At 44.7% G+C, this 26664-nt stretch overlaps 1 protein-coding gene across 1 annotated transcript in view; it reads right to left on the bottom strand.

Annotated features, from left to right (window-relative positions):
- The window catches only part of LOC122551076 (scavenger receptor class B member 1-like), a 60985-nt gene extending 37286 nt beyond the window's left edge, over window positions 1-23699 (bottom strand). Inside the window, exon 1 of the mRNA XM_043692719.1 lies at window positions 23454-23699. Within this exon, the coding sequence (XP_043548654.1) occupies window positions 23454-23561 (108 nt within the window). The 5' untranslated portion in view covers window positions 23562-23699. The remainder of the gene's footprint in view (window positions 1-23453) is intronic.
- Window positions 23700-26664: the final 2965 nt, after the last annotated feature.

Here is a 26664-nt window from a genome sequence, read left to right as displayed (position 1 = left end):
TAGGAAGGGTTTAAAGAGAGAGTTAAGAAGAGCAAAGAGAGGACACGAGCAGTCTTTAGCAAATAGAATAAAGGAGAACCCTAAAGCTTTCTATAGGTATGTTAAGAATAAAAGAATGGCTAGGGTTGGAATAGGGCCAGTCAAAGACAGAAGTGTGAAGTTAGTGTGGACCTTGTGGAGATCAGAGGTGCTAAATGAACATTTCTCATCGGTCTTCACTCAGGAAAAGGAGAGTATTCTAGAGGAGAAGAATGAGGTACGAGATATTAGACTAGAAAGGATCAAGGTTAGTTACAAAACAGACGTTAATCAATTCTAGGAGTGAAAGTGGACAAGTCTCCAGGACCAAATGGGATTTATCCAAGGATTCTCTGGGAAGCTAGAGAGGAGATAACAGAGCATTTGGCTTTGATATTTGAGTCGTCTTTGACTACAGGTTTAGTACCAGAGGACTGGAGGATTGCAAATGTTGTGCCCTTGTTCAAGAAGGGCAGTAGAGATGACCCGGGTAATTAAAGACCAGTGAGCCTTACCTTCTGTTGTAGGAAAGGTTTTGGAAAGGATTATGAGAGATAAGATTTATCATCATCTAGCAAGCAACAATTTGATTTCAGATAGTCAACATGGTTTCGTCAAGGGCCGGTCGTGTCTCACAAACCTCACTGAGGTTTTTGAGAAGGTGACCAAGTATGTAGATGAGGGTAGGGCAGTTGACGTGGTATACACGGACTTCAGTGAAGCCTTTGATAAGGTTCCACATGGTAGGCTGTTGGAGAAAATACAGAGGCATGGGATTGAGGGTGATTTAGCAGTTTGGATTGGAAACAGGATTTCTGAAAGAAGGCAACGAGTGGTGGTTGATGGAAAATATTCAGTCTGGAGTCCGGTTACTAGTGGTGTGCCACTAGGATCTGTTTTGGGACCACTGTTGTTTGCCATTTTTATAAATGACTTTGACGCAGGCATAGGTGGATGGATTAGTAAATTTGCAGATGACACTAAAGTCAGTGGAGTAGTGGACAGTTTGGAAGAAAGTTACAGGTTGTGGGGGGGGGGGGGGGGGGGGGGGGACTTGGATAAACTGCAGAATTGGGCTGAGAGGTAGCAAATGGACTTCAATGCAGCTAAATGTGAGGTGACGCACTTTGGAAAAAAATAACAGGTAGAGTACTGGGTCACTGGAAAGGTTCTTGGTAGTGTGGATGTGCAGAGGGATCTTGGAGTCCATGTACATAGATCCCTGAAAGTTGCCACCCAGGTGGCTAGTGCTGTTAAGGCAGCATACGGTGTGTTAGGTTTCATTGGTAGAGGTTTTGAGTTCTGGAGCCGCAATAGCATGCTGCAACTATACAAAACGCTGGCGTGGCCATCCTTGGAATATTGTGTACAGTTCTGGTCGCCATATTTCGGGAAGGATGTGGAAGCATTGGAAAAGGTGCAGAGGAGATCTACAAGGATGTTGCCTGGTCTGGAGGGAATGTCTTATGAGGAAAGGCTGAGACACTTGGGTCTGTTCTCATTGGAAAGGCGGCGGCTAAGAGGGGATTTGATAGAGACATACAAGATGATCAGAGAATTACATAGGGTAGAGAGTGAAAGTCTTTTTCCGAGGATGATGATGTCAGCTTGTACGAGGGAGCATAGCTACAAATTGAGGGGTGACAGATTTAAGACGGACGTCAGAGGTGGGTTCTTTACGCAGAGTGTGGTAAGGGCTTGAGTAGTTTACAGGTCGGTGCAACAGAGGGCTGAAGGGCCTGTTCTGCGCTGTATTGTTCTATTCAACTACTTAAGAACCAATCACATAGTTGTTGGTAAGCAGAAGACCTTTGTCATTGATCTCTGGAGCAATCAGCCACCACTGAGCTTCTTGTACTAACCAAAGCTCCACCCATAGTCAACCTCTTGTCTCCAGTTCAACTGCAAGCTCACTTCAGCCTCTGTTCATACAAGCAATGATGCTTATGATGGGCATCAGGTTACTTGCTTTCAAAACATGCAACAATCCTTGGTTTTTTAAAGAATGTTATTTTCTCATTCCTGTCCACCATTAAAAATACGTGAATTTTTTTGATAATATGGTCTTTACATTTATGGGGCATGAAAATTAGTTGTCACTTTTCAGCCTAAACCTGGACTTTGTCCAGATCTTGTTGCATTTGAACATGGACTGTTTCAGTGGATGAGTAGTCAGGAATGGTGCTGAACATTGCACAATCAACAAACATCCCCACTTCTGATCTTATGAAGGACAGGTTATTGCTGAAGATGATTGGGCCTAGGACACAACCCTGAGGAGCTCCTGCAGAGGTGTCCTGGAACCATGATGATTGCCCTCCAATAATCATCCTCCGTTGTGTCAAGTATGACTCCAAATAGTGGAGAGGTTTCCCCTACCATCAATTCTAGTTTTGTTAGGGTTTCTTAATGCCATACTTTGAACATGGCCTGGATAACAAGGACAAATCAATTGCATTTAATCTCGAACTTTTTTTTTTAAAAAAAACACACTCAGGCAAAATCCCACCCTCTTCTCCTGGCCCATATCCCTCCAAACCTTTCCTATCATGTACTTATTGAAATGTCTATTAAACATGGTAACTTTGTCTGCATCCACCACTTCCTCAGGAAGTTCATTCCACATGCAAATTACCCTGTGTTTTAAAACAAAAAGTCCCTCGTCTTTAAACTGCTCACCACTCACTGTAAAAATATGTCCCCAGCCTTGAAATCCCCCATCTAAGAGGGAAACCCTATCTATACCCCTCATGATTTTAACAATCTCAATGGCTACCTCTCAATCTCTTATGCTCCAGTGCAAAAAAAAAGTCCCAGACTTTCCTTATAACTCAATATCCTACAAGGTGTGGGGGTGGGGTATAAATTTGCTTATGGTCTTCAGAAGGGTTTAAAACTAATTCAGCAGGGAGACTGATTAGATTGGATTAGATTACTTACAGTGTGGAAACAGGCCCTTCGGCCCAACAAGTCCACACCGACCCGCCAAAGCGTAACCCACCCATACCGCTACATTTACCCCTTTACCTAACACTACGGGCAATTTAGCATGGCCAATTCACCTGACTTGCACATCTTTGTGACTGTGGGAGGAAACCGGAGCCCCCGGAGGAAACCCATGCAGACACGGGGAGAACGTGCAAACTCCACACAGTCAGTCGCCTGAGTCGGGAATTGAACCCGGGTCTCTGGCGCTGCGAAGCAGCAGTGCTAACCACTGTGCCACCGTGCCGTGACTGGACCCTACATTTTAGTTCCAGTATACAGGAAGTTAAGTAGTGAGGTCAGAAATAAGGTTTCAAGGTCACAAGAGGGCACCAGCAAGCAACAGGTTGGTTTGAAGTGTGTCTACTTCAACATCAGGAACATCTGGAATAAGGTGAGTCTACTTGCAGCATGGGTTAGTACTTGGGATTTCAACGTTGTGGCCATTTCAAAGACATGGGTAGAGCAAGGACAGGAATAGTTGTTGCAGGTTCCGCGGTTTAGATGTTTCAGTGAGAACAGAAAAGATGGGGGGGGGGGGGGGGGAGGGGGGGTGGGGGGGTGAAGAAGAGGTGTGGCATTGTTAGTCAAGGACAGTATTACAATGGCAGAAAGGATGCTTGAGGACTCGTCTACTGGGGCTGTATGGGCTGAGGTTAGAAACAGGAAAGGAAAGGTCACCCTGTTGGGAGTTTTCTTTAGGGCTCCAAACAGTTCCAGAGACAGAGGAAAGGATAGCAAAGATGATTCTGGATTGGAGCGAGTGTAACAAGGTAATTGTTATGGGAGACTTCAACTTACCAAACATTGACTGGGAATACTATAGTTTGACTACTTTAGATGGGTCAGGTTTTGTCCAATGTGTGCAGGAGGGTTTCTTGACAAAGTAAATAGACAGACCAACAAGGGGCGAGGCCAGATTGGATTTGGTACTGGGTAATGAACGTGGCCAGGTGTTAGATTTGGAGGAGGTAAGCACTTTGGTCTTAGTGATCACCATTTGGTTATAGAACAAAGAACAATACAGCACAGAACAGGCCCTTCGGCCCACGATGTTGTGCCGAACATTTGTCCTAGCTTAAGCACCTATCCATGTACCTATCCAATTGCTGCCTAAAGGTCACCAAAGATTCTGACTCTGCCACTCCCACAGGCAGCACATTCCATGCCCCCACCACTCTCTGGGTAAAGAACCTACCCCTGACATCCCCCCTATACCTTCCACCCTTCACCTTAAATTTATGTCCCCTTGTAACACTCTGTTGTACCCGGGGAAAAAGTCTCTGACTGTCTACTCTATCTATTCCCTGATCATCTTATAAACCTCTATCAAGTCACCCCTCATCCTTCGCCATTCCAATGAGAAAAGGCCTAGCACTCTCAACCTATCCTCATATGACCTATTCTCCATTCCAGGCAACATCCTGGTAAATCTCCTCTGCACCCTCTCCAAAGCTTCCACATCTTTCCTAAAATGAGGCGACCAGAACTGCACACAGTACTCCAACTGTGGCCTTACCAAGGTCCTGAACAGCTGCAACATCACCTCACGACTCTTGAATTCAATCCCTCTGCTAATGAACGCTAATACACCATAGGCCTTCTTACAAGCTCTATCCACCTGAGTGGCAACTTTCAAAGAGCTATGAACATAGACCCCAAGATCCCTCTGCTCCTCCACCTTACTAAGAACCCTACCATTATGTTTACTTTACCAATGGAAAGGGATAGGTACATACACCACAGGGCAAGAGTTATAGCTGGGGGAAAGACGATGATGCCATTAGGTAAGATCTAGGGTGCATAGGATAGGGAAGGAAACTGCAGGGGATGGGCACAATTGAAATGTGGAGTTTATTCAAGGAAGAGCTACTGCTTGTCCTTAAGTATTACCTGACAGGCAGGGAGGAATTTGTCAAGCAAGAGAGTCATGCTTCACTGAAGAGGTTGAAGCTCTTGTCAAGAGGAAAAAGGCTTGTGTTAGGATGAGACATGAAGGGTCAGGTTAGGGCACTCGAGTAACAATTTAGCCAGGAAAGATCTAAAGAAAGAGCTAAGAGGAGCCAAGACAGGACATGAGAAGCCGTTGGCAAATAGGACCAAGGAAAATCCTAAGGCTTTCGATCAGTATATCAGGAGTAAAAAGAATGACTTGACTAAGGTAAGGGCCAATCAAGGATAGTAGTGGGAAGTTATGCAGAGAATCTTAGGAGATAGGGGAAGTGGTAAATGAATATTTTTCGTCAGCATGCACGCTGGAAAAAGACAGTGTTGTCGAGGAGAATATGGAGATACAGGCTGTTAGACTAGATGGGATTGAGGTTCACAAGGAGGTGTTAGCAATTCTGCAAAGTGTAAAAATAGATAAGTTCCCTGTGCTGGATGGGATTCATTCTCTGAGAAGCCAGGGAGGACATTGAGCCTTTGGCTTTGATCTGTATGTCGTCATTGTCGACAGGAATAGTGCCAGAAGTCTGGAGGACAGCAAATGTTGTTCCCTTGTTCAAGAAGGGGAGTAGAGACGACCCTGCTAATTGTAGACCCGTGAGCCTTACTTCGATTGTGGGTAAAGTGTTGGAAAAGGTTATAAGAGATAGGATTTATAATCACCTAGAGAGGAATAAGTTAATTAGGGATAGGTCAACACAGTTGAGAAGGGTAGGTCATGCCTCACTAACCTTATCGGGTTCTTTGAGAAGGTGACCAAACAGGTGGATGAGGGTAAAGCAGTTGATGTGGTGTATATGGATTTCAGTAAGACATTTGAGAGGGTTCCCCATGGTAGCGATTGCACAAAATACGGATGGAATTGAGGGTGATTTAGAAGTTTGGATCAGAAATTGGCTAGTTGAAAGAACAAAGAGGTTAGTGATTGATGGGAGATGTTCATCCTGGAGTTGTTAATAGCTGTGTATTGCAAGGATCTATTTGGGGCCAGTGCTGCTGGTCATTTTTAGAAACGACCTACATGAGGGTGTAGGAGAATAGTGTCATCTGCAAGTTTACTAACCCAAAGTCAGTGGAGTTGTGGATAGTGCCAAAAGGATGTTGCAGGTTACAGATGCACATAGATAAGCTGCAGAGTTGGGCTGAGAGGTGGCAAATGGGTTTTAAAACAGAAAAGTTTGAAGTGATTCACTTTGGAAGGAGCAACAGGAATGCCAAGTACTAGGCTATTGGTAAGATTCTTGGTAGTGTAGAGGAGTGGAGAGATCTCTGTGTCCATGTACGTAGATCCCTGAAAGTTGCCACCCAGGTTGATAGGGTTGTTAAGATGGTGTACGTTTGGTTAGCTTTTATTAAGAGGAGGATTGAGTTTCAGAGCTATGAGGTCATGCTGCAGCTGTACAAAACACTGGTGCACCACACTTGGAGTATTGCATACAGTTCTAGTCACTGCATTATAGGAAGGATGTGGAAGCTTTGGAAATTTACTAGGATGTTGCCTGAAGGGAAGGTCTTATGAGGAAAGGCTGATGGACTTGAGGCTATTTTTGTTAGAGAGAAGAAAGTTGAGATGTGATTTAATTGAGACATAAGATAATCAAAGGGTTATACAGGGTGGACAGCGAGAGCCTTTTTCCTCAGACGGTGATGGCTAGCATGAGGGGACATAGCTTCAAATTGAGGGGCGACAGATATAGGACAGATGTCAGAGGTAGTTTCTTTACTCAGTAGTGGGGGCATGGAACGCACTGCCTGCAATAGTAGTAGACTTGCCAACTTTAAGGGCATTTAAATGGTCATTCGATAGACATATAGATGAAAATAGAATAGTGTTGGTTAGACGGGCTTCAGATTGTTGCACCAAGCTGTGAAACCATCGAGAGCTGAATGGCCTGTACTGTGCTGTAATGTTCTAATGTTCAACCTTCCATACCCAGCAACATTCAGGTAAATCTCTTCTGAACCCTCTCCACCTTAATAGTATTCTTCCTATAAACAGAGCAACCAAAACTGGACACAGTATTCCAGACGAGGCCTCACCAATGTCCTGTACAACATCAACATAATACCCCAAATCATACTCAAAAGATTGAACAAAGGGCAAGCATGCCAAACACCTTTTTAAACAACTCTGTCTATATGTGATCCTAGCTTCAAAATTACATATCTGAACCCTTAGGTCCTGCTGTTCTCCAACACTATCTAAGGCCCTACCATTAATTGTAAGTGTCCTGCCTATTTGTTGTATCAAAATGCAAAAACTTGCAATAATCCAAGTTGAACTCCATCTGCCATTTTTCAGCCCATTGACCCATTTGGTCAAGATCTCTTTGTAATTTCACCGTTGGTAGTGATAAAGATTGGGCAATTCTATGGCAAGAAATGAGCATTAGATTAGATAAAGTGCTCCTTTACGCATGGGAACAAATTACATTTGGGAATGTATCAGTCAAGACCTAGGAAGGTGCCATGTCCAAAATACAGATTCTTTTCACTGTCAAAGCTGTGGAAGTCAAGGTACCAAGAGGGACTGTACCTTCAACCAGTTCTGGTATGGAGCTCAACAAATAATGTGAGCAAAACAATGCAAGGCATTATGGACAGTTGGGCACAGATAGCCTCACACAGAGCACCTCACACCTTCAATGCATTATTGGAGATGACAAGGCACCTATTAAAGTTCACTTGAGAATGTAACTTAAAAAGGTTCTAGGATTTACATAAGAGCTGAAACCAACAGTCATCCTAAAAGATGAGAGACTTAAACAATCCAGGTCTTTTTCAATATATAATTTCAGTTGCATCACAGTAAACTTTTGCTATAAATTCTGTGTCTTATGATCTTATACTCCACAACCACTTGATGAAGGAGCAGTGCTCTGAAAGTTAGTGCTTTCAAATAAACCTGTTGGACTATAACCTGGTGTGGTGATTTTTTTTTGAAAGCTTTGTTGCTGAATCTGCACTTGTTACCTCTTACTCAAATATGGATACCTCTTACTCAAAGATGGCATACCAGTGTGACACCTTGGCCTCTCAAACATTGTCCAGATTGAACAAACAAGTGCATAAAGTTGCTTTCTTTATGCTATCCTGTCAGAGACAGGACAGGAAGGTTGACCCTATTTCTTGATGGCTTGGGTTCTCTCAAATAGTGAGATGTAGATTTTCCTCAATGAGTGCAATGTAGGAATAGTATGAATAAGGAACAAGGTGGTCTTGTGGAGTCTTATTCTCTCTAGTTATTCTTTTTTCTTAATATATTTAAAGAATCTATTTGGATTCACCCTAATCTTCTCAGCCAACTTATGTCTTCCTACCTGTCCTCTTATTTATTTTTGCTGTCTCTCCTTGTCCAGAGCCTTCCCACTTAGATCTGTGATTCTTCTGAAACTTCATACCAGATTCAGAACTTCCAGTTTGCAGCCACCAGCTATTTCTTCTTCACCGTGGACACCTTCCTTTCTTTCTGGACCAGAAGTGCAGGAAAGCCACCTTCCAATCTGTCAATACTTTAAAGTCAGAGTCAGAAAGCCATACAGCAGAGGCCCTTCGGCTAATTGCGGATGGCACTGGTTCTTTCCAGGGAGAAGTGGAGAAGCCCAAGATCATCCTGATGGAGATGGCATGTCCATGGTGAAGAGGAGACAGCTGGTGCCTGCAAGCCGGAAATTCTGAAGCATGACCAACTGACCTGTATAAAGGGGATGAGTTTTCTTCATTCAGGGCCTCTTGACATCGCAAGCCTGCAAAGTGCGAGGGGGGGGGGGCGTCAAAAAAAGGGGGTCACCTAGCTTGTACAAGCTTTATTAAAACTTTAATCATCTGCAGAAGTTGGTGTGTGCAAATTGCATCTTGTGTGAGAAACCTCAGGAAAAGAATCCAACAGAAGGATCTTGGGACACCTGTCTACAGATCCCGGAAAGTGGCAGGACAAGTTAATAAAGCAGTTTAGCAACAGATACAATGCTTATCAATTGCGGTATACATTAAAGGAAGAAAGAGAAGACCCTCTTGTGGCACAGTGGTAGTGTCCCTACACCTGGACCAGAGTGGCTAGATTCAAGTCCCACCCATTCAAGGTGTGAAATAACATTTTTCCAAATCAACCTATTCAGAAGAGGTCAAAAATTTTAAAAAATTAAGATCAGGGAGGTTATGTTGGAACTTTACAGAACTGTGTAGAGTTCTGGTGTCTGCATTATAGGAAGGATGAGATTGCATTGGAGAGAATGCAAATGAAATTCAGCAACACATTGCCTGGGATGGAGCAGTTTAGCTAACAAGATCGGCTTGAGTTTACTTCTTTAAAGACAGAGAAGGTTGGGGTGGAGAAGGGGCACCTGATAGAGTTGTATAAGATTATGAAATGCATAGACAGGGCGAACAGAAAGCAGCTGTGCCCCTTAGTCAAAAACGGTCAATAACAAAAGGGCATAAATTTTAAAGCGAAAACAAGTGGTTCAGAGGCAACTTGTGAAAAAACACTTTCACCCAGATATTGGTGGGCATCTGGAATGCACTGCCTGGGAGGGTAATTAAGACAGAAAACCTCACAGCCTTTAAAACAACTTGGATAAGCATTTGACATGTCATAACGTTCAAGGCTATGGGCCTAATGCAAGGAAGTGAATGGAGTGTAGGTAGTAGTATGTTTTTGACAGTACAGATTCAATGGGCCAAAAGGTCTCTTTCATATACAAGATCATAAGAGGTCAGAGCAGAATTAAGCCATTTGGCCCATCAACTGCAATCTGATCATGACTGAAATCTCTTTCTCAAACCCATTCACTTGCCTTCTCCCCATAATCCATCTCTGAATAGTCAGATTCTTGCCCACCCCACCCCCAGGGTGGAAATGTCAAATAAAGAGGGCATACGTTTAAAGAGGAGAGTGGGGGAGAAAAGCTTTAAAATATATGAGGAAAGCCTTTTTTTTCCAAAATAAAAAGGTGATATGCCAGGAGAAGTGATAGAAGTAGATACAATAGTAATATTTAAGAGACATTAAATTTAGACACAAATGCAAGAAAGAGAGGAATATAGATCATATGCAGGCAGATAGGATTAATAGAGAATAGCATCATAGCCGGCAGACATGGTGGATTGAAGGGTCTGGCCCTGTGCTATATTCGATCTTAAATATACTGAACAATTTAGCCTCCACAACCTTCTGTGCAATGAATTCCACAGATTCACCACCCTCTGGCTGAAGGAATTATTCCTCACCATAGTTCTAAAAGGACTGTCCCTTCACTCAAAGGCTTGCCCTCAGGTCCACGTCTCTCCTTTTTGTGGAAATTTCTCAGTATTCTGCAAGTTTCAAAAAGACACCCACTCATCTTTCTGAACTCCAACTCTCTCCAAGACCACCATATTCTTTGATAAGAGGCCATAAGCTACTCAATATCCCAAATGTGGTCTGACCAAAGCCTTATACTGTCTCAGTTGTGTAATGCATAGGAGCTTGCTTCTTGTTCCAGGATTGCCTCGGTAGAATTTCACTGTCACCTTACTGGCGAGACAGATATCCAGGTGGCTACTTTGGTCATGTCCATCTCCGGTTCAGAGAACTCAACATTTGACAGAAGGTGCAGCCACAGGTTCTGGCAGCATCTTTGGTCCACACGAGTATTCAGGACGATCATACCTACCCATGCAAGGTCAGGACTAGCAGCACAAAGTATTGACCACACCTCTTATCTAAGTGGGACCATTTGTGATTCTTACACTAACTTTTATCAAACTGTCTCTCGATTGGCAGTCTTGGGTCTGGTATTGGAGTTCCTGAAGTCATTTCACCATCCACGTCCAGAAAGATCAGACTTGACCTAGTACTAAAACACTCCAGGAGGCTCTCCAAGAAAAAAGGACCAATGTCAGTGGACTTAGGAGGAAAGAGTTGCAGTGATTGTAAGAGGGTTCAGCCAGTTGAACCTCTGGTTAGATTGTTAATCTGGTCCAGTCAAGAAGACCTGGCTGACTTAAAAAGGGTCGAGTGTCAGAGATACTAACTCTCTGGAAACTGACTCTGTATGAGGCAATACTATAGTCAAGGACTGTTAGTGTGTAAATGAAGTGACTTTGTGACAGGATACCAGCCTGTGTGAGGTTATTCCAAGCAGTACATCCCTGCTCTTGTATACCCACTCTTGAGATATATACTGACATTGCATTTGCCTTCCTATTTCATAAGTGAACCTGCTTGAAGAAAGAGAGAACTGCAGATGCCGGAGAGTCAGTTGAAAAGAGTTGCGCTGGAAAAGCACAGGTCAGGCAACATCCGAGGAACAGAGTTGATATTTTGGGCATAAGCCCTTCCTCAGGGATGTGCTAATGAAGATTTATCTCCAAAATATCGATTCTCCTCTTCTCAGATGCTACCTGACCTAGTATGCTTTTCCAGCACCACCCTTTTCAAACTGAACCTGCATGTTAACCTTAAGACAAGCCTGAACAAGGACTCCCAAGTCATTGTGCTTCAATTTCTTAAACCTTACCCTGTTTTGAAAATAGTCTACGCTTCTATTCTTGCAACCGGTAAAATTTTAGTTAGGCACACTTGGAATATTGCACACATTAATAGGTGAAGGATACAGAAAAGGTTTACCAGGTTTACCAGAAAAGGTTGCCTAGTATTGGGGATCTTAGCTATGCAGAAAGAAATTTGTCTTCACTGGAATGCAGGAAGATGAGGGATGATCTGACAAGTTTAAAAGATTGCGAATGGCATGGATAGTGTGAAAAATGAGGCTTTTCCCTAGGGTGGAGGAGTCAATTACTGGGGTCACAGACTCAAGGTGTGGTGGTGGTGGGGGAGTTGTTTAAAAGACATGTGTGAGGCTACTTTTTCCACAAAGAATACAGTGTGCCTTGAATGGGCTGCCAGAGGTGGTGGTGGAAGCAGACATTAGCAGCATTCAAGAAACACCTGCACAAATACATGAGTAGGAAGGGAAGAAAGAGATACAGATCCTATAAGTGAAGGCTGTTTTAGTATGGAAAGGCAAAATGTATTAACGCAGGCTTGAAGGGCCAAAGGGCTTGTTCCTGTACTCTATTGTTCTTCATTCAATACAGACCCCCTATGGAACTCCACTGATCATGAGCAGTCATCCTGACAAAGACCTCTCTATCCCCACTCGGTCTTCTGCCAGTCAGCCAATACTCTCTCCATGCCAGTTTCTTGCGCTGAACACAATGGGAGCATATTATTTAGCAACTCCTGCACAGCAGGCCTTCTGGAAATCCAAACAGATCACATCCACTGGCTCTCCTTTGTCTAAATTCTCATTACCTTCAAGAATTTCACAGTTCTCAGGCTCACAAGTTCATAATTCTCTGAAGGTGGAGTTATAGTTGACAGGGCAGTGAAGGCAGCTTTTAGCACACTGGCCTTCATCAGTCAGGGCATGGAGTACAGAAGTTGGGAAGTTATGTTGCAGTTATACAGGACGTTGGCGAGGCCGCTCTTGGAATATTGCATTCAGCTTTGGTCACTTTGCTACAAGAAGAATGTTATTAAATTGGAAAGAGTGCAGAAGAAATTTACAAGGATGTTGCCTGGAGCCAACTGTCTGAGTTATCGGGACTTTCTTCTTTACAGCAGAGAAGACTGAAGGGGGATCTTATAGCAGTGTACAAGATCATGAGAGGCATGGATAAGGTGAATGCACTCCGTCTTTGTCCAAGGGTTGGGGAAAGAGAGGACTAGAGGGCATCAATTTAAGGTTAGAGGGGAAAGAATAAAAGGGAACCTGAGGGGCACCTTTTTTAAAAAAAACAGAGGGTGGTATGCAAACAGAATGGAGCTGCTAGTGGAAGTGGTTGAGGTGGACACATTAACAACATTTAAAAGGCATTTAGATAAATACATGGATAGGAAAGGATTAGAAGGATATGGACCAAGTGCTTGGGAATGGGGGTTAGCATGCATGGACATTTTGGGCAGTATGAACCAGTTTGATCAAAGGGCGTGTCTCTGTGCTGTAGGACTCCATGACTCTAATTTAAACAGATTTATCAGGCGTGACTTCACCTTGACGAAGCTGTGCTGACTCCACCTTATTTTACCACGCACTTCCAAGTACTCCACAATCTCATCCTTAACAGTGGACTCTAAAATCTTGCCAATGACCAAGGCCAGGCTAACCAGCCTACAATTTCCAGTTTCCTGCCTCCCTCTCTTTTTATACAGGGGTCTTGGTATTAGGTCCTCCCTGACTCCAGTGATTCTTGAAAGATTGCCACCAATGCCTCTACAATCTCCTCAGTTATCTTCTTCAGAACCTTGATGTGTAGTCCATCTAGTCTGGTTGATTTATCCATCTTCAGACCTTTCAGCTTCCTGAGCATCTTCTCCGTGGTAATGTCCACTATGCTCTCCTCTGCCCAGACTCTCAATTCCAGTGTGCTGGTGTCTTCCACCATGAACAATGATGCAAAGTACCTTTTCAGTTCCTCTGCCATTCCTTTGCTCTCCATTACTACTTCTCCAAACTCATTTTTCAAATGAAGAATGTCCAGCCTTGCCTCTTTCATTCATTCCTAAAAAAACTTGCAATCTTCTTTTCTTTTGAGTTAGCTTACCCTCATATTTCATGTTCTCCTCCTTTATTGTTTTAAGTTGTCCTCTCTTGCATGGGAGATTGATAGGTAATTGGATCCAGACTTGACTGTCTGGTACAGAGTGATGGTCGAGTAACTGGAATGGATCAGCATGGTCATGATTAGGAGATGCCGGTGTTGGACTGGGGTGTACAAAGTTAAAAATCACACCACCAGGTTATAGCCCAGGGTTTATTTGGAAGCACTTGCTTTCGGAGCACTGCTCCTTCATCAGGTGGTTATGACCACCTGATGAACAAACAATTCTCCAAAAGCTAGTGCTTCCAAATAAAACCTGTTAGGCTGTAACCTGGTGGCGTGTGATTTTTTTAAATCTTGCTGTTTGTGGCACATATACATGATTTTGACTTGAATGGAGGAGGATTGATCTGTAAGTTTGCAGATAACACAAAAATTGGAGAGCAGTAAAATAGTGAGGAGGGTAGCCTGAGATTACAGGAGAATTCAGATGGGCTGACCATCACCATCCACCACCCAGCCTCCTGTCTGGTCAAGCCTTCATAACTGAACAAACAAAGAACATTTATAGCCCAGGAACAGGCCTTTGGCCCTCCAAGCCTGAGCTGATCCAAATCCACTGTCTAAACCGGTCAGCCAATTCCTAAGCATCTGTATCCCTCAGCTCCCCACCTACGCATGGTGGCTCAGTGGTTAGCAATGCTGCCTCACAGCATCAGGAACCTGAGTTCGATTCCAGCCTTGTGCAAACTTCCACAAACAGTTGCGCATTCTCCAGGTGCTCCGGTTTCCTCCCACAATCCAAAAATGTGCAGGTCAGGTCAGTTGGCCGTGCTAAAATTGGCCATAGTGTTAAGTTCATTTGTCAAAGAGAAATGGTTCTGGGGAGTTACTCTTCGGAGGGTCGGTGTGGGCCTGTTTCCACACAGTAGGGAATCTATTCTAATCTACTCCTGCATATGTCCAGACATCTTAAAGTGAATCTACTGTGCCTGCCTCTACCACCTCTGCTGACAACGCGTTCCAGTCACCTACCACCCTGTGTGTCGAGTACTTGCCGTGTGTATCCCCCTTAAACCTTTCACCTCTCACCTTGAAAGCATGACATCTCGTTATTGAATCCTTCAACCTGGGAAAAAGTTTATCTCTGTCCACCCTGTCTATACCCTTCATGATTTTGTAAACCTCAATCAGGTCCTCCCTCAATCTCTTTTTTTCCCTAATGAAAATAAACCTAACCTACTCAATCTCTCTTCATAGCTAGCACCTTCCATACCAGGCAACATCCTCGTGAACCTTCTCTGCACCCTCTCCAAAGCGTCCACATCCTTTTGGTAATGTGGTGACCAGAACTGTACACAGTATTCTAAACGCAGCCGAACTAATGTCTTGTACAATTTTAACATGACTTGCCGGCTCTTATACTCAATACCCTGTCCAATGAAGGCAAGCCTACTATATGCCTTCTTGACCACTCTATCCACCTGTGCAGCAACCTTCAGGGTACAATGGACCTGCACTCCCAGATCTCTCTGCCCATCAACTTTTCCCAAGGCTCTTCCTTTTACAGTATAATTTGCTCTAGAATTAGACTTGCCTAAATGCATCACCTCACATTTGCCTGGTTTGAACTCCATCTGCCACTTTTCCACCCAACTCTCCAGTTTATCTTTTTTCTCCTGTATTCTTCGATAGTCCTCGGTTTTCTGCTATTCCACCCATCTTCGTGTCATCTGCAAGCTTGCTGATCATACCAACAGTTCTCTCTTCCACATCATTTATGTATATCACAAACAATAGTGGCCCCAACACTGATCCCTAGGGAACACCACTGGTCACCTTTCTCCATTTCGAGAAACTCCCTTCAACTACTCCTCCCTGTCTCCTGTTGCTCAACCAGTTCTTTATTCACCTAGCTAGAACACCCTGCACACCATGGGACTTCATTTTCTCTATTAGTTTATCAAACACCTTACATATATGACATCAATACGTCTGCACAAAACCATGTTGCCTACCACTGATAAGCCCATTCTTTTCTAAATATAAATAGATCCTATCCCTCAGTACCTTCTCCAGCAACTTTCCCACCACTAACATCAGGCTCACTGGTCTGTAGTTACTCAGAATACCCCTACTATCCTTCTTGTACAGGGGGACAAGATGAGCAACCTTCCAGTCCTCCGGGCACCTCACCTGTATTTAAGAATGCCACAAAGATATTGGTCAGGGCCCCAGCTATTTCCTCTCTCGCCTCGCTCAGCAACCTGGGATAGATCTCATCTGGTCCTGGGGATTTGTACACCTTAATAACCGAGCCTACCCAAACATCTTCCCTTCTAATATCAACGTGATCCAGACTAATCAAACTTCTATCTCTAATCTCAACATTCATGTTCCTCTCCTCAGTGAACACTGATGCAAAGTAATCATTCAGGATCTCACCCATTCCCTCAGGTTCAACACACAGCCTTCCTTCGTTATCCTTTAGTGGACCAATCCTTTCCCTAGTTACCCACTTGCTGCTTATATAATAAAATGCTTTGGGATTCTCCTTAATTCTGCTCACTAAAGCTGTGGTTCTGTTCGCCGAGCTGGAAGTTTTTGTTGCAAACGTTTCGTCCTCTGGCTAGGCGACATCATCAGTGCTTGGGAGCCTCCTGCGAAGCGCTTCTTTGATGTTTCCTCCGGTGTTTATAGTGGTCTGTCCCTGCCGCTTCCGGTTGTCAGTTTCAGCTGTCCGCTGTAGTGGTTGGTATATTGGGTCGAGGTCGATGTGTTTGTTGATGGAGTTTGTGGATGAATGTTGGGTCCAGGTCGATGTGTTTGTTGATGGAGTTTGTGGATGAATGTTGGGTCCAGGTCGATGTGTTTGTTGATGGAGTTTGTGGATGAATGTTGGGTCCAGGTCGATGTGTTTGTTGATGGAGTTTGTGGATGAATGTTGGGTCCAGGTCGATGTGTTTGTTGATGGAGTTTGTGGATGAATGTTGGGTCCAGGTCGATGTGTTTGTTGATGGAGTTGTTAACTGACAACCGGAAGCGGCAGGGACAGACCACTATAAACACCGGAGGAAACATCAAAGAAGCACTTCGCAGGAGGCTCCCAAGCACTGATGATGTCGCCTAGCCAGGGGACGAAACGTTTGCAACAAAAACTTCCAGCTCGGCGAACAGAACCGCAGAAACGAGCACCCGAGCTACAAATCTTCGCACAAACTATTTCATGACCTCTTTTAGCCTGCTTGATTCCTCGTTTAAGACTGGTCCTACTCTTCTGATATTCCTCCAGGGCCCATTCTGTTCTTAGCTGCCTGGACCTCATGTATGCTTTCCTTTTCCTCTTGGCTCGTTGTACGATTTCTCCTGTCACCCAAGGTTCACGAATCTTGCCTTTCTTATCCTGTACCTTCAACGGGACATGCCTATCCTGCACGATTTTTAACCTATCTTTGAAAGTGCCCCACATCTCAAGTGTGGACTTCCCTTCAAATAGCTGAGTCCAATTCCACTTTTCCCAGCTCCTGCCTAATTTTGATATAACTGGCCTCGGCCCAGTTTAGTACTCTTCCCTTAGGACCACTGTCATCTTTGTTTGTTTACGAGTATTCTAAAAAAACTTACAGAATTGTGGTCAATGTTCCCAAAGAAATCCCCCACTGCAAATTCTATCATTTGGCCTGGCTCATTCCACAATACCAGGTCCAATATGGCCCTTTCCCTTGTCAGGCTATTGACATACAGCTCATGAAAATTCTCCTGGACCTCTGACACTAAATGTATCCCAGTCAATGTTGGGGAGATTAAAATCTCCCATCACCAATACCGTATGCCTCTACATCTTTCCATAATCTGTTTACCTATTTGTTCTTCTACCTCACGCTCACTGTTGGGAGGCCTGTAATACAGCCACAATAATGTAACTGCACCCTTATTTCTCAGCTCCACCCATAATGCAACGCTACCCAAGCCCTCCATAGTGTCCTCCTTTAGCACAGCCCTGATATCGTCCCTGACCAGCAATGAAACTCCACCCCACCTTTTACATCCCTCCCTGTCCTATCTGAAGCATCTATATCCTGCAACATTTAGTTGTCAATCATTCCCTTCCTTCAACCAAGTCTCTGTGATTGCAATAACGTCATACTCCCAGGCACCAATCCAAGCCCTAAGTTCATCTGCCTTACACACTATACTCCTTGCATTAAAGTAGAGGCATTTCAGGCCACCAATTCTTTTGCATTCATCTGCTCGCTGCCTACTCTTCCCCCTTATTAATGCTATCTTCATGATTCTTACACAGTCTCCAGTTTCCACCTCGCTGTCTAGTAGCCTTCTCTTCTGGTTCCCAGTCCCCTGCCACATTGGTTTAAACCCTCCTCAACAGCAGCAGCAAAAACTCCCCCAAGGACATTGGTTCCAGTCTGGTTCAGGTGTAGACCACCCATTTTGTAATAGTCCCACTTTCCCCAGAACCGTCCCAATGTCCAACAAATCTGAACCCCTCCCTCCTACACCATCCCTCATGCCACATGTTCATCCTGCCTATTTTTTCATTTCTACGTTGGCTACCATGTGGCACTGGTAGTAATCCTGAGATCACTACCTTTGAGGTCCTCCACTTTAACTTCTCTAGCTCCCTGAATTCTGCTTTCAGGACCTCAACTCGTTTTCTACTTATATCGTTGGTGCCTATATGCACGAAAACAACTGGCTGTTCACCCTCCCCTTTTGGGCTGCACAGAATGCGATCAGTGACATCCCTGACCCGAGCACCTGGGAGGCAACATACCATCCGGGAGTCCCGTTTTTGGCCACAGAACCGCGTATCCCCTTACAACAGAATCCCCTATGACTATGGCCCTATGAGTCTTTTTCCCGCCCTTCTGAACAGCAGTGCCCGCCACGGTGCCATGATCTTAACAACTGCTGCCCTCCCCTGGTGAGCCATCTCCACCAATAGTATCCAAAACGATATACCTGTTTTGGAGGGAGATGACCGCAAGGGACACCTGCACTGACTTTCTACTCTTTTCCTGCCTTTTGGTCACCCATTCACTGTCTCCCTCAGCAATTCTAACCTGCAGTGTGAATTGCTATTTCACTAATTGAATTTAGTGAATTGCTAGTTCAATAAACATGCTATCCATGACCTCCGCAGCACCGCAGATGCTCCACAGTGAGTCCATCCACAGCTCCAGTGCAGTCATGTGGTCAAACAAGAGCTGCAGCTGGACACACTTCTTGCAAGTGTAAGAGTCAGGAATGTCAGCCCCGTCCCTGAGCTCCCACATCAAGCAAGAGGCACATGCCACAAGTCTGAGGTCCCCTACCTTGAAAGCTTAGCTTTATATAAAAAAAACTAAAACCAAACAATGCACTTAAATATATAGAGTCAGATGTACAGCATGGAAACAGACCCTTCGGTCTAACCTGTTCTTGCCGACCAGATATCCCAACTCAATCTAGTCCCACCTGCCAGCACCCGGCCCATATCCCTCCAAACCCTTCCAATTCATATACCCATCCAAATGTCTTTTAAATGTTGCAATTGTACCAGCCTGCATCACTTCCTCTGGCAGCTCATGCCATACACGTAACACCATCTCCGTGAAAAAGTTGCCCCTTAGGTCTCTTTTATACCTTTCCCCGCTCACCCTAAACCTATGCCCTCTAGTTCTGGACTCCCCAACTCCATGGAAATGATTTTGCCTATTTACCCTATCCATGCCCCTCATGATTTTGTAAACTTCTATAAAAGGTCACTTCTCAGCCTCTGACGCTCCAGGGAAAACAGCCCCAGCCTGTTCAGCCTCTCCCTGTTCAGCTCAAATCCTCCAACCCTGGCAACATCCTTGTAAATCTTTTCTGAACACTTTCAAGTTTCGCAACACCTTTCCGATAGGAAGGAGACCAGAATTGCTTGCAATATTCCAACAGTGGCCTAACCAATCCTGTACAGCCACAACATGACCTCCCAACTCCTGTACTCAATACTCTGACCAATAAAGGAAAGCATACCAAACACCTTCTTCACTATCCTATCTACCTGCGACTCCACTTCCAACCAACTATGAACCTGCACTCCAAGGTCTCTTTGTTCAGCAACACTCCCTAGGACCTTACCATTAAGTGTATAAGTCCTGCTAAAATTTGCATTCCATAAGAGGAAGAAAATGAAAAAATAAAAGCCTTACCTTAGAGTCTTTTTTTCTTCTAGTTAGAGGAGAGGGCAGGAGGGAGATACTACACATGTTGTATCTCTGGTTTAGCCACTGTCAAAATATATACTTATTCCTTACCTTCTCAGCACCCTCCTGGTCTCCACATCATCTCCGCTGTGTCTCCTGCTGCTCCCAGACAGGAAAAAAAGTTTGTCCTTTAACTCACCTCACTTTCTTCAGGTCCAAAGTGTGCCATGGGTATCTACATGGACATAACTGGGTCTGCTCTCTTTGTGGGAAAAAGTGGGGACGCCAGATGCTGGAGATCAGAGTCGAGAGTGTAGTGCTGGAAAAGCACAGCAGGTCAGGCAGCATCCGAGAAGCAGGAGAATCGATGTTTCAGGCGTAAGCTCTTCATTAGGAACAAAGCCTACGAACAGGCTTCGCAGTCAGGGTGAAATTAACCAGGAGAAAATGAGGACTGTAGATGCTAGAGATCAGATCAGAATGAGACAAGCCTCATTCCTGATGAAGGGCTTATGCCCGAAACATTGATTCTCCTACTCCTCAGATGCTGTCTGACCTGCTGCGCTTTACCAACACCACACTCTTGACTCTGGTATCTTTGTGGAGTATGTGGAACATTGCCTATAATAAATCCTACTCAGGTCCCTCCCCGCAAATCTTTCTCCAGTACAACATCAGTTCTGCTTCCCTCTCCCATTCAGAATCGGAAAAAAATAAATTTTGCTTCCAATTTCCACCCTGCCCTCAACTTCACCTGATTCACTTCGGTCTCCTCCTTTCCTTTACACCAGTTTCCATTTCTGGGGATAGGCTGGCCACCAATATCCATGACAAACCCAATGACTCCCAGTTACCTTGACTAAACATCCTCACTTCCAGTAAAGACGATTCCATTCTCAGTTCTTCAGAGCAGATGTGATGAAGATTGATGATGCTGCATTCTGCAGGGGAGGGCGCATTAGAAATGTTCACCTTGCCCTCAACCAGGAATTCCCCACTACCATGGTTGACAGGATCTTCAGTAGCATCCAACCAATCTCCTGCACTTTTGCCCTCATCCCTTCCCTCCTACAACGATAAGGTCCAGCTGGTCCTCACTTACCATCCCATCAATCTCTGCATCCAAAGGATCTCCAATGGGATGCCATCATCAGACATATTCCCTTCCCCTCTCGCCAGCCTTCTGTGGGGACCATTCCTTCCAAGAGACACTGGTCCACTCAAAACACCTCCCTACTCCTTCACAGTATGTGCCCTTGCAAGTGCAGAGGTGTCTGTATACTTCCTAACCTCCTCACAACCCGAGGTCCCAAACACACCTTCCAGGAGAAGCAGCAATTTACGTGTACTTCACTCAATCTTAGTTGACTGTATTCGCTGCTCACACATGGTCACCTCTACACCAGGGAAACAAAGCACAGACTGGATGACTGCTTTGCAGAACACCCACACTGTGTTCACAAAAAACGACCCCAAGCTTCCAGTCACCTGCCACTCCAACACATTTGGGTCTGCTGCTGTTGGGACCCTGCAGCCAAGAGAGCGCCAGAAAGCAAGCATGCCAGACAAAGAGAGAGGTGCAGAACCTCTCACATACTTATACCCCTTTACACTCATAACCCCTGCCACACAACCCCCCACCCCCTCCCCTCCACATACACATGTTTGTGGGGTGAATTTGTACTTGCAGAATTACATGTTACTTTGCGCAAAAACTGCATGAATCCATGGAAGATTCTGCAAGTCCGTTTTTTAAGATTAGAATCAGTGTGACCATTGTGGCACAGACTGCCTCACAGGGAGGCTCACACCTTCAATACATTATCTGGGCCGACATGACACCAATTAGATTAGATTATTAGATTACATTACAGTGTAGAAACAGGCCCTTCGGCCCAACAAGTTCACACCGACCCGCCGAAGCGAAACCCACCCATACCCCTACATTTACCCTTTACCTAACACTACGGGCAATTTAGCATGGCCAATTCACCTGACCCTGCACATCTTTTGGACTGTGGGAGGAAACCGGAGCACCCGGAGGAAACCCACGCAGACACGGGGAGAACGTGCAAACTCCACACAGTCAGTCGCCTGAGGCGGGAATTGAACCCGGGTCTGCAGGCGCTGTGAGGCAGCAGTGCTAACCACTGTGCCACCGTGCCGCCCACTTGTTAAAGTTCATTTGAGAATGTAACTTTTAAAAAAGTTCTGCAATCTACATATGAAAGAACTGAAACCAACATGGCCATTCTAAAAGATAAGATACTTAAACAATCCAGTCTTTTTCAATATATAATTTCAGATACATCACACTAACCTTTTGCTATAAATTTTGTGTCTTATGATCTTATACTCCACAACCACCTGATGAAAGAGCAGCGCTCTGAAAGCTAGTGCTTCCAAATAAACCTGTTGGACTATAACCTGGCATTGTTGAATTTTTAAACTTTGTCCATCCCAGTCCAACATCATGGCCTCAAGACTCAACTTTGAATTCAATCACTTTAGAATTGAACACTCTCTGATGTCCTTTACTCATCCGCAACCCCCCCCTCCCCCCCAGCTCAGTCGCAACATGGGACTGTGTTCAGAGCCAAACCATTTCCACCCACTTCTGTTCTCCCAGTAATCAACCATTCTCTCGCCTTGGAATACTATCAGGAATACTGTACAGCACATCCATGCCGACCAGATATCCCAACCCAATCTAGTCCCACCTGCCAGCACCTGGCCCATACCTTTCCTAATCATATACTCATCCAAATGCCTCTTAAATGTTGCAATTGTACCAGCCTCCACCACATCCTCTGGCAGCTCATTCCATACCCATACCACCCTCTGTGTGAAAAAGTTGCCCTGTAGGTCTCTTTTATATCTTTCCTCTCTCACCCGAAACCTATGCCCTCTAGTTCTGGACTCCCCGACCCCAGGGAAAAGACTTTGCCTATTTACCCTACCCATGCCCCTCAATTTTGTAAGCCTCTCAGCCTCCGACTGTATTCCTGATGAAGGGCTTTTGCCCGAAACATCGATTTTACTACTCCTCAGATGCTGCCTGAACTGCTATGCTTTTCCAGCACCACTCTAATCTAGAGATAAAAACAATGACTGCAGATGCTGGAAGACTCTAGTTTCCAGCATCTGCAGTCAAGTATCCCAAGGTAAAAACAATCAGCTAACTCTTCGTTTGTCTAACTGTCATCATTTCTGAACCCTATTTATACCTATCTGCTTACTTTTTAATATCACTTTTCCTTAGCTTCTAATTAGTTCTGAAGGATCACTAGACTCAAAAGGTTAACTGTTTCTCTGTCCACAGATGCTGCCAGACTGGTTGAGTTTCTCCAGCAATCCCCAGCACCCACTGTTCTCTGTCCCTCTGAGCTCGTATCCTGTCGTTCGTGGGAAACTCCCTGAACTTGGCCTTTCTTCCAAAGCACATCCCATCGCTAAAATAAGACAGTTCGAACTCGAGCATTTTAAACAAACCCGAACAGAGGAGTTCAACATTTTAACCTTCAGTAAATTATAAGAAACAAATTCTCAACTCGTAAACATTGGCTGATGATCCTGAGCTCATGTTTCTTACTAAAGATAAAAGATTTACAGGGACCTAGAATATAAAATGATCCGGAATCGAAGAGGGAATAGGACGACGCAAGAAAGAGGCAGAGAATCAAGGTGAGGAAGTGAAAGAGCCCAGTGCCGTTCGCAGACACTCACCGCCATCACTTTCCGCTTCATTATCACTGGAACAGCGAACAACAAAACCACACCGAGCAAAAGGAGCAAAACTCCAGACACCGCCAGAAACCTCGGCTGGAACTTCATACCCAGATCTCTAATTAATTTAAAGCCAAGTAACAAAATCCTTCAGTTACCACAATCTGAGCTAAAACTGATAACTATGAATGCTGGAAATCTGCGGTAACTTCTATTCCTGTACCACGGAATGAGAATTAGCTTCGCTTCCGAACCTTTTATAAAGAGTCAGTGCCACGACCTGCCCTAGCGCCTCCTCCAACAATAATTCTCCCCATTTCGCAAGCTCCACTTGCCCACAGGTTCGCCAATGTCACCAAAAACCTCAAAGTCATCATGTGAGATTTGATCACGTGAACTGTTGAAATCACATGACCTCTAATCCAGCCACCGTTGCGATTGCTTCTCGTTGATTTCATTTATCTCTGAAGTTGAAGTTGTTGCTGTGTGGTTGACTATGGTCGTTTGAGTGCCCACCTCTGAGCCAGGAGATACACGTTCAAGTCCGAAAAGGTCATGTAGCATAAAAGAGGCCATTGGGCCGACTGAGTCTATGCTGACCGATCTATCCTAGTCCCACTTTCCAGCCTAAAATAGTTCAAATGCTCCTCCAAGTACATTTTAAGGATTGGAGCTTCCTCCCAGGCAGTGCATTCCAGATTCCCGTTGTTGTGGTTCTGTTCGCCAAGCTGGAAGTTTTTGTTGCAAACGTTTCGTCCCCTGGCTAGGCGACATCATCAGTGCTTGGGAGCCTCCTGCGAAGCGCTTCTTTGATGTTTCCTCCGGTGTTTATAGTGGTCTGTCCCTGCCACTTCCGGTTGTCAGTTTCAGCTGTCCGCTGTAGTGGTTGGTATATTGGGTCCTGGACCCAATGATGATGTCGCCTAGCCAGGGGACGAAACGTTTGCAACAAAAACTTCCAGCTCGGCGAACAGAACCACAACAACGAGCACCCGAGCTACAAATCTTCGCACAAACTTTGATTCCAGATTCCCGTCTGGATGATATTTTTGTCTCTTAAATCTCCTCTGAATTCCTTGCCTTTCACCTTAAAATTGTGCCCTTGTTATTAGCCCTTCAACTAGAATTAGAATTATGTTTTATTGCCACGTGTACTGAAATACAGGGATATAGGAGTACAGTGAAAAGTGGACAAAGTTGACATTCTCTGGTGCCACTTGAGGTACAAAGGTTCTTAGGTTTAAAGTGGAAAAATAAAGAAGGCAAAAGTTCAAAATTACAGTCCTTAAGGGCTTAGCAATGGGCCTGGATCTGGCTTCATCCTCCCCAACACTGAGACCGTCACCAGTATGAAACAGTCAGCCTGCCTTGAGTCCCTTCACCTCACCGCCATTGCAGAACTGTGTCACCGTTCTTCAGCTGTATCTTGTCTTAACCAGTGCTGCTGCTGCCATGAGGCTGCACTGGGCCAATCTCGGCAATATAGCCGCCACTGAAGCTGCCGGGTCCTGCACTGGGCCCAAACTCACCTCCATTGCTGGGAACACAAAGTCAACTCCCTCTGCCACAGCTACTGGAAACAAACCTTGCCTCTGATACACTGGTCACCTTGATGCCTTCCAAGATCTCCATAGAAGGTAAGTAAGGTCACAGTAAAAAAAAAGAACAAAAGGTAAAAGCAGATGAGCTCTGGGCTCCAGAGCCCACACCTTGCACTGCTATTCTGCCACTATTTTGACTGGCTTCAACTAAGGTGCTTCCTATCTACCCTGTCCATGCCCCCCGTAGTCCTATCAGGTCCCCTTATACAGGTCTGCTCTAAACATCCTGAGTTTAACCAACCTTTCTTCATAGTGGAACGGCTTCAACCCAGGCAACATTTTGGTGAATTTTCTCTGCAACCCCTCCAGTGCAATCACTTCCTTTTGTATCGTGCAGTGACCAGAAATGTAAGCAGTCCTCCAGCAGTGGCCTAACCAAAGTTTTGGACAACTCCCATATAACCTCCCTGTTCTTTTAATCTATGCCACAACTGATAAAGGCAAGAATCGCATATGTCTCTTTAACTACCCTATCAACCTGTCCTGTTGCCTTCAGGGATCTGTGGACAAGCACCCCAAGATCCCACTGTTCACTCAAGCTTTCTTGTGTCCTGAGATTCATTGAGTACTTCCTTGTCTTGTTACTTCTTCCAAAGTACATACCTCAGATTTATCAGGGTTCAATTCCCCTTGCCCATCTGATCATTTTATATATAAATCCCTGTAACCTAAGACTTTCCTCCTCGCTGTCAGTCATATCTGCAAACTTACTTCTCATCTCTCTTACATTCTCATTGACACCATTTATGAACATTATAAACAATAATGATCCCTGTGGTATCTCACTGCACATTGGACTCCAGTCAAATGGACAAATTTCTACGACCATCAGTTGTGTCCTGCTACTAAACCAATTTTGAATCCAACTTGCCAAGTTACCCTGCATCTTATGTGTTTTAACTTCTTTATCCATCTCCTATGTGGAACCTCATCAAAAGCCTTGCTAAAATCCTTATAAACTACATCAATTACCCTACCCTCAACCACACACCTGGTCACCTCCTCGAAAAATGTAGTCAAATTTGGTTGGCATGATCTCCCTTTGACAAAGCCATGCTGACTATCCCTAATCAAACCTTGCCTCTCCTTTGGAGATTAATTCTCTCCAATAGTTCCCCATCATTGATATGAGACACAATGTAATTCCCAAGTTTACCTCTACCTCTTCTTGTTGAAAAGTGGAACTACATTAGCTGTCTTCCAGTCCTCTGGCACCTTCCCTCTGGCCAGAGAGGATTTCACGTAGAGTGATAGAGATGTACAGCACGGAAACAGACACTTCGGTCCAACCCGTCCAAGCCGACCAGATATCCCAACCCAATCTAGTCCCACCTGCCAGCACCCGGCCCATATCCTACCAAATCCTTCCTATTCATATACCCATCCAAATGTCTCTTAAATGTTGCAATTGTACCAGCCTTCACCACTTCTCTGGCATCTCATTCCATACCCGTACCACTCTCTGTGTGAAAACGTTGCCCTGTAGGTCTCTTTTACATCTTTCCCCTCTCACCCTAAATCTATGCCCTCTAGTTCTGGACTCCCCGATCCCAGGGAAAAGACTTTGCCTATTTACCCTATCCATGCCCCTCATAATTTTGTAAACCTCT

This window comes from Chiloscyllium plagiosum, chromosome 6 (assembly GCF_004010195.1).
Source record: "Chiloscyllium plagiosum isolate BGI_BamShark_2017 chromosome 6, ASM401019v2, whole genome shotgun sequence".
NCBI classification, from domain to species: domain Eukaryota; kingdom Metazoa; phylum Chordata; class Chondrichthyes; order Orectolobiformes; family Hemiscylliidae; genus Chiloscyllium; species Chiloscyllium plagiosum.
The sequence above is the reverse complement of the archived record's forward strand: the minus strand, read 5'-3'. Positions and strand labels throughout refer to the sequence as shown.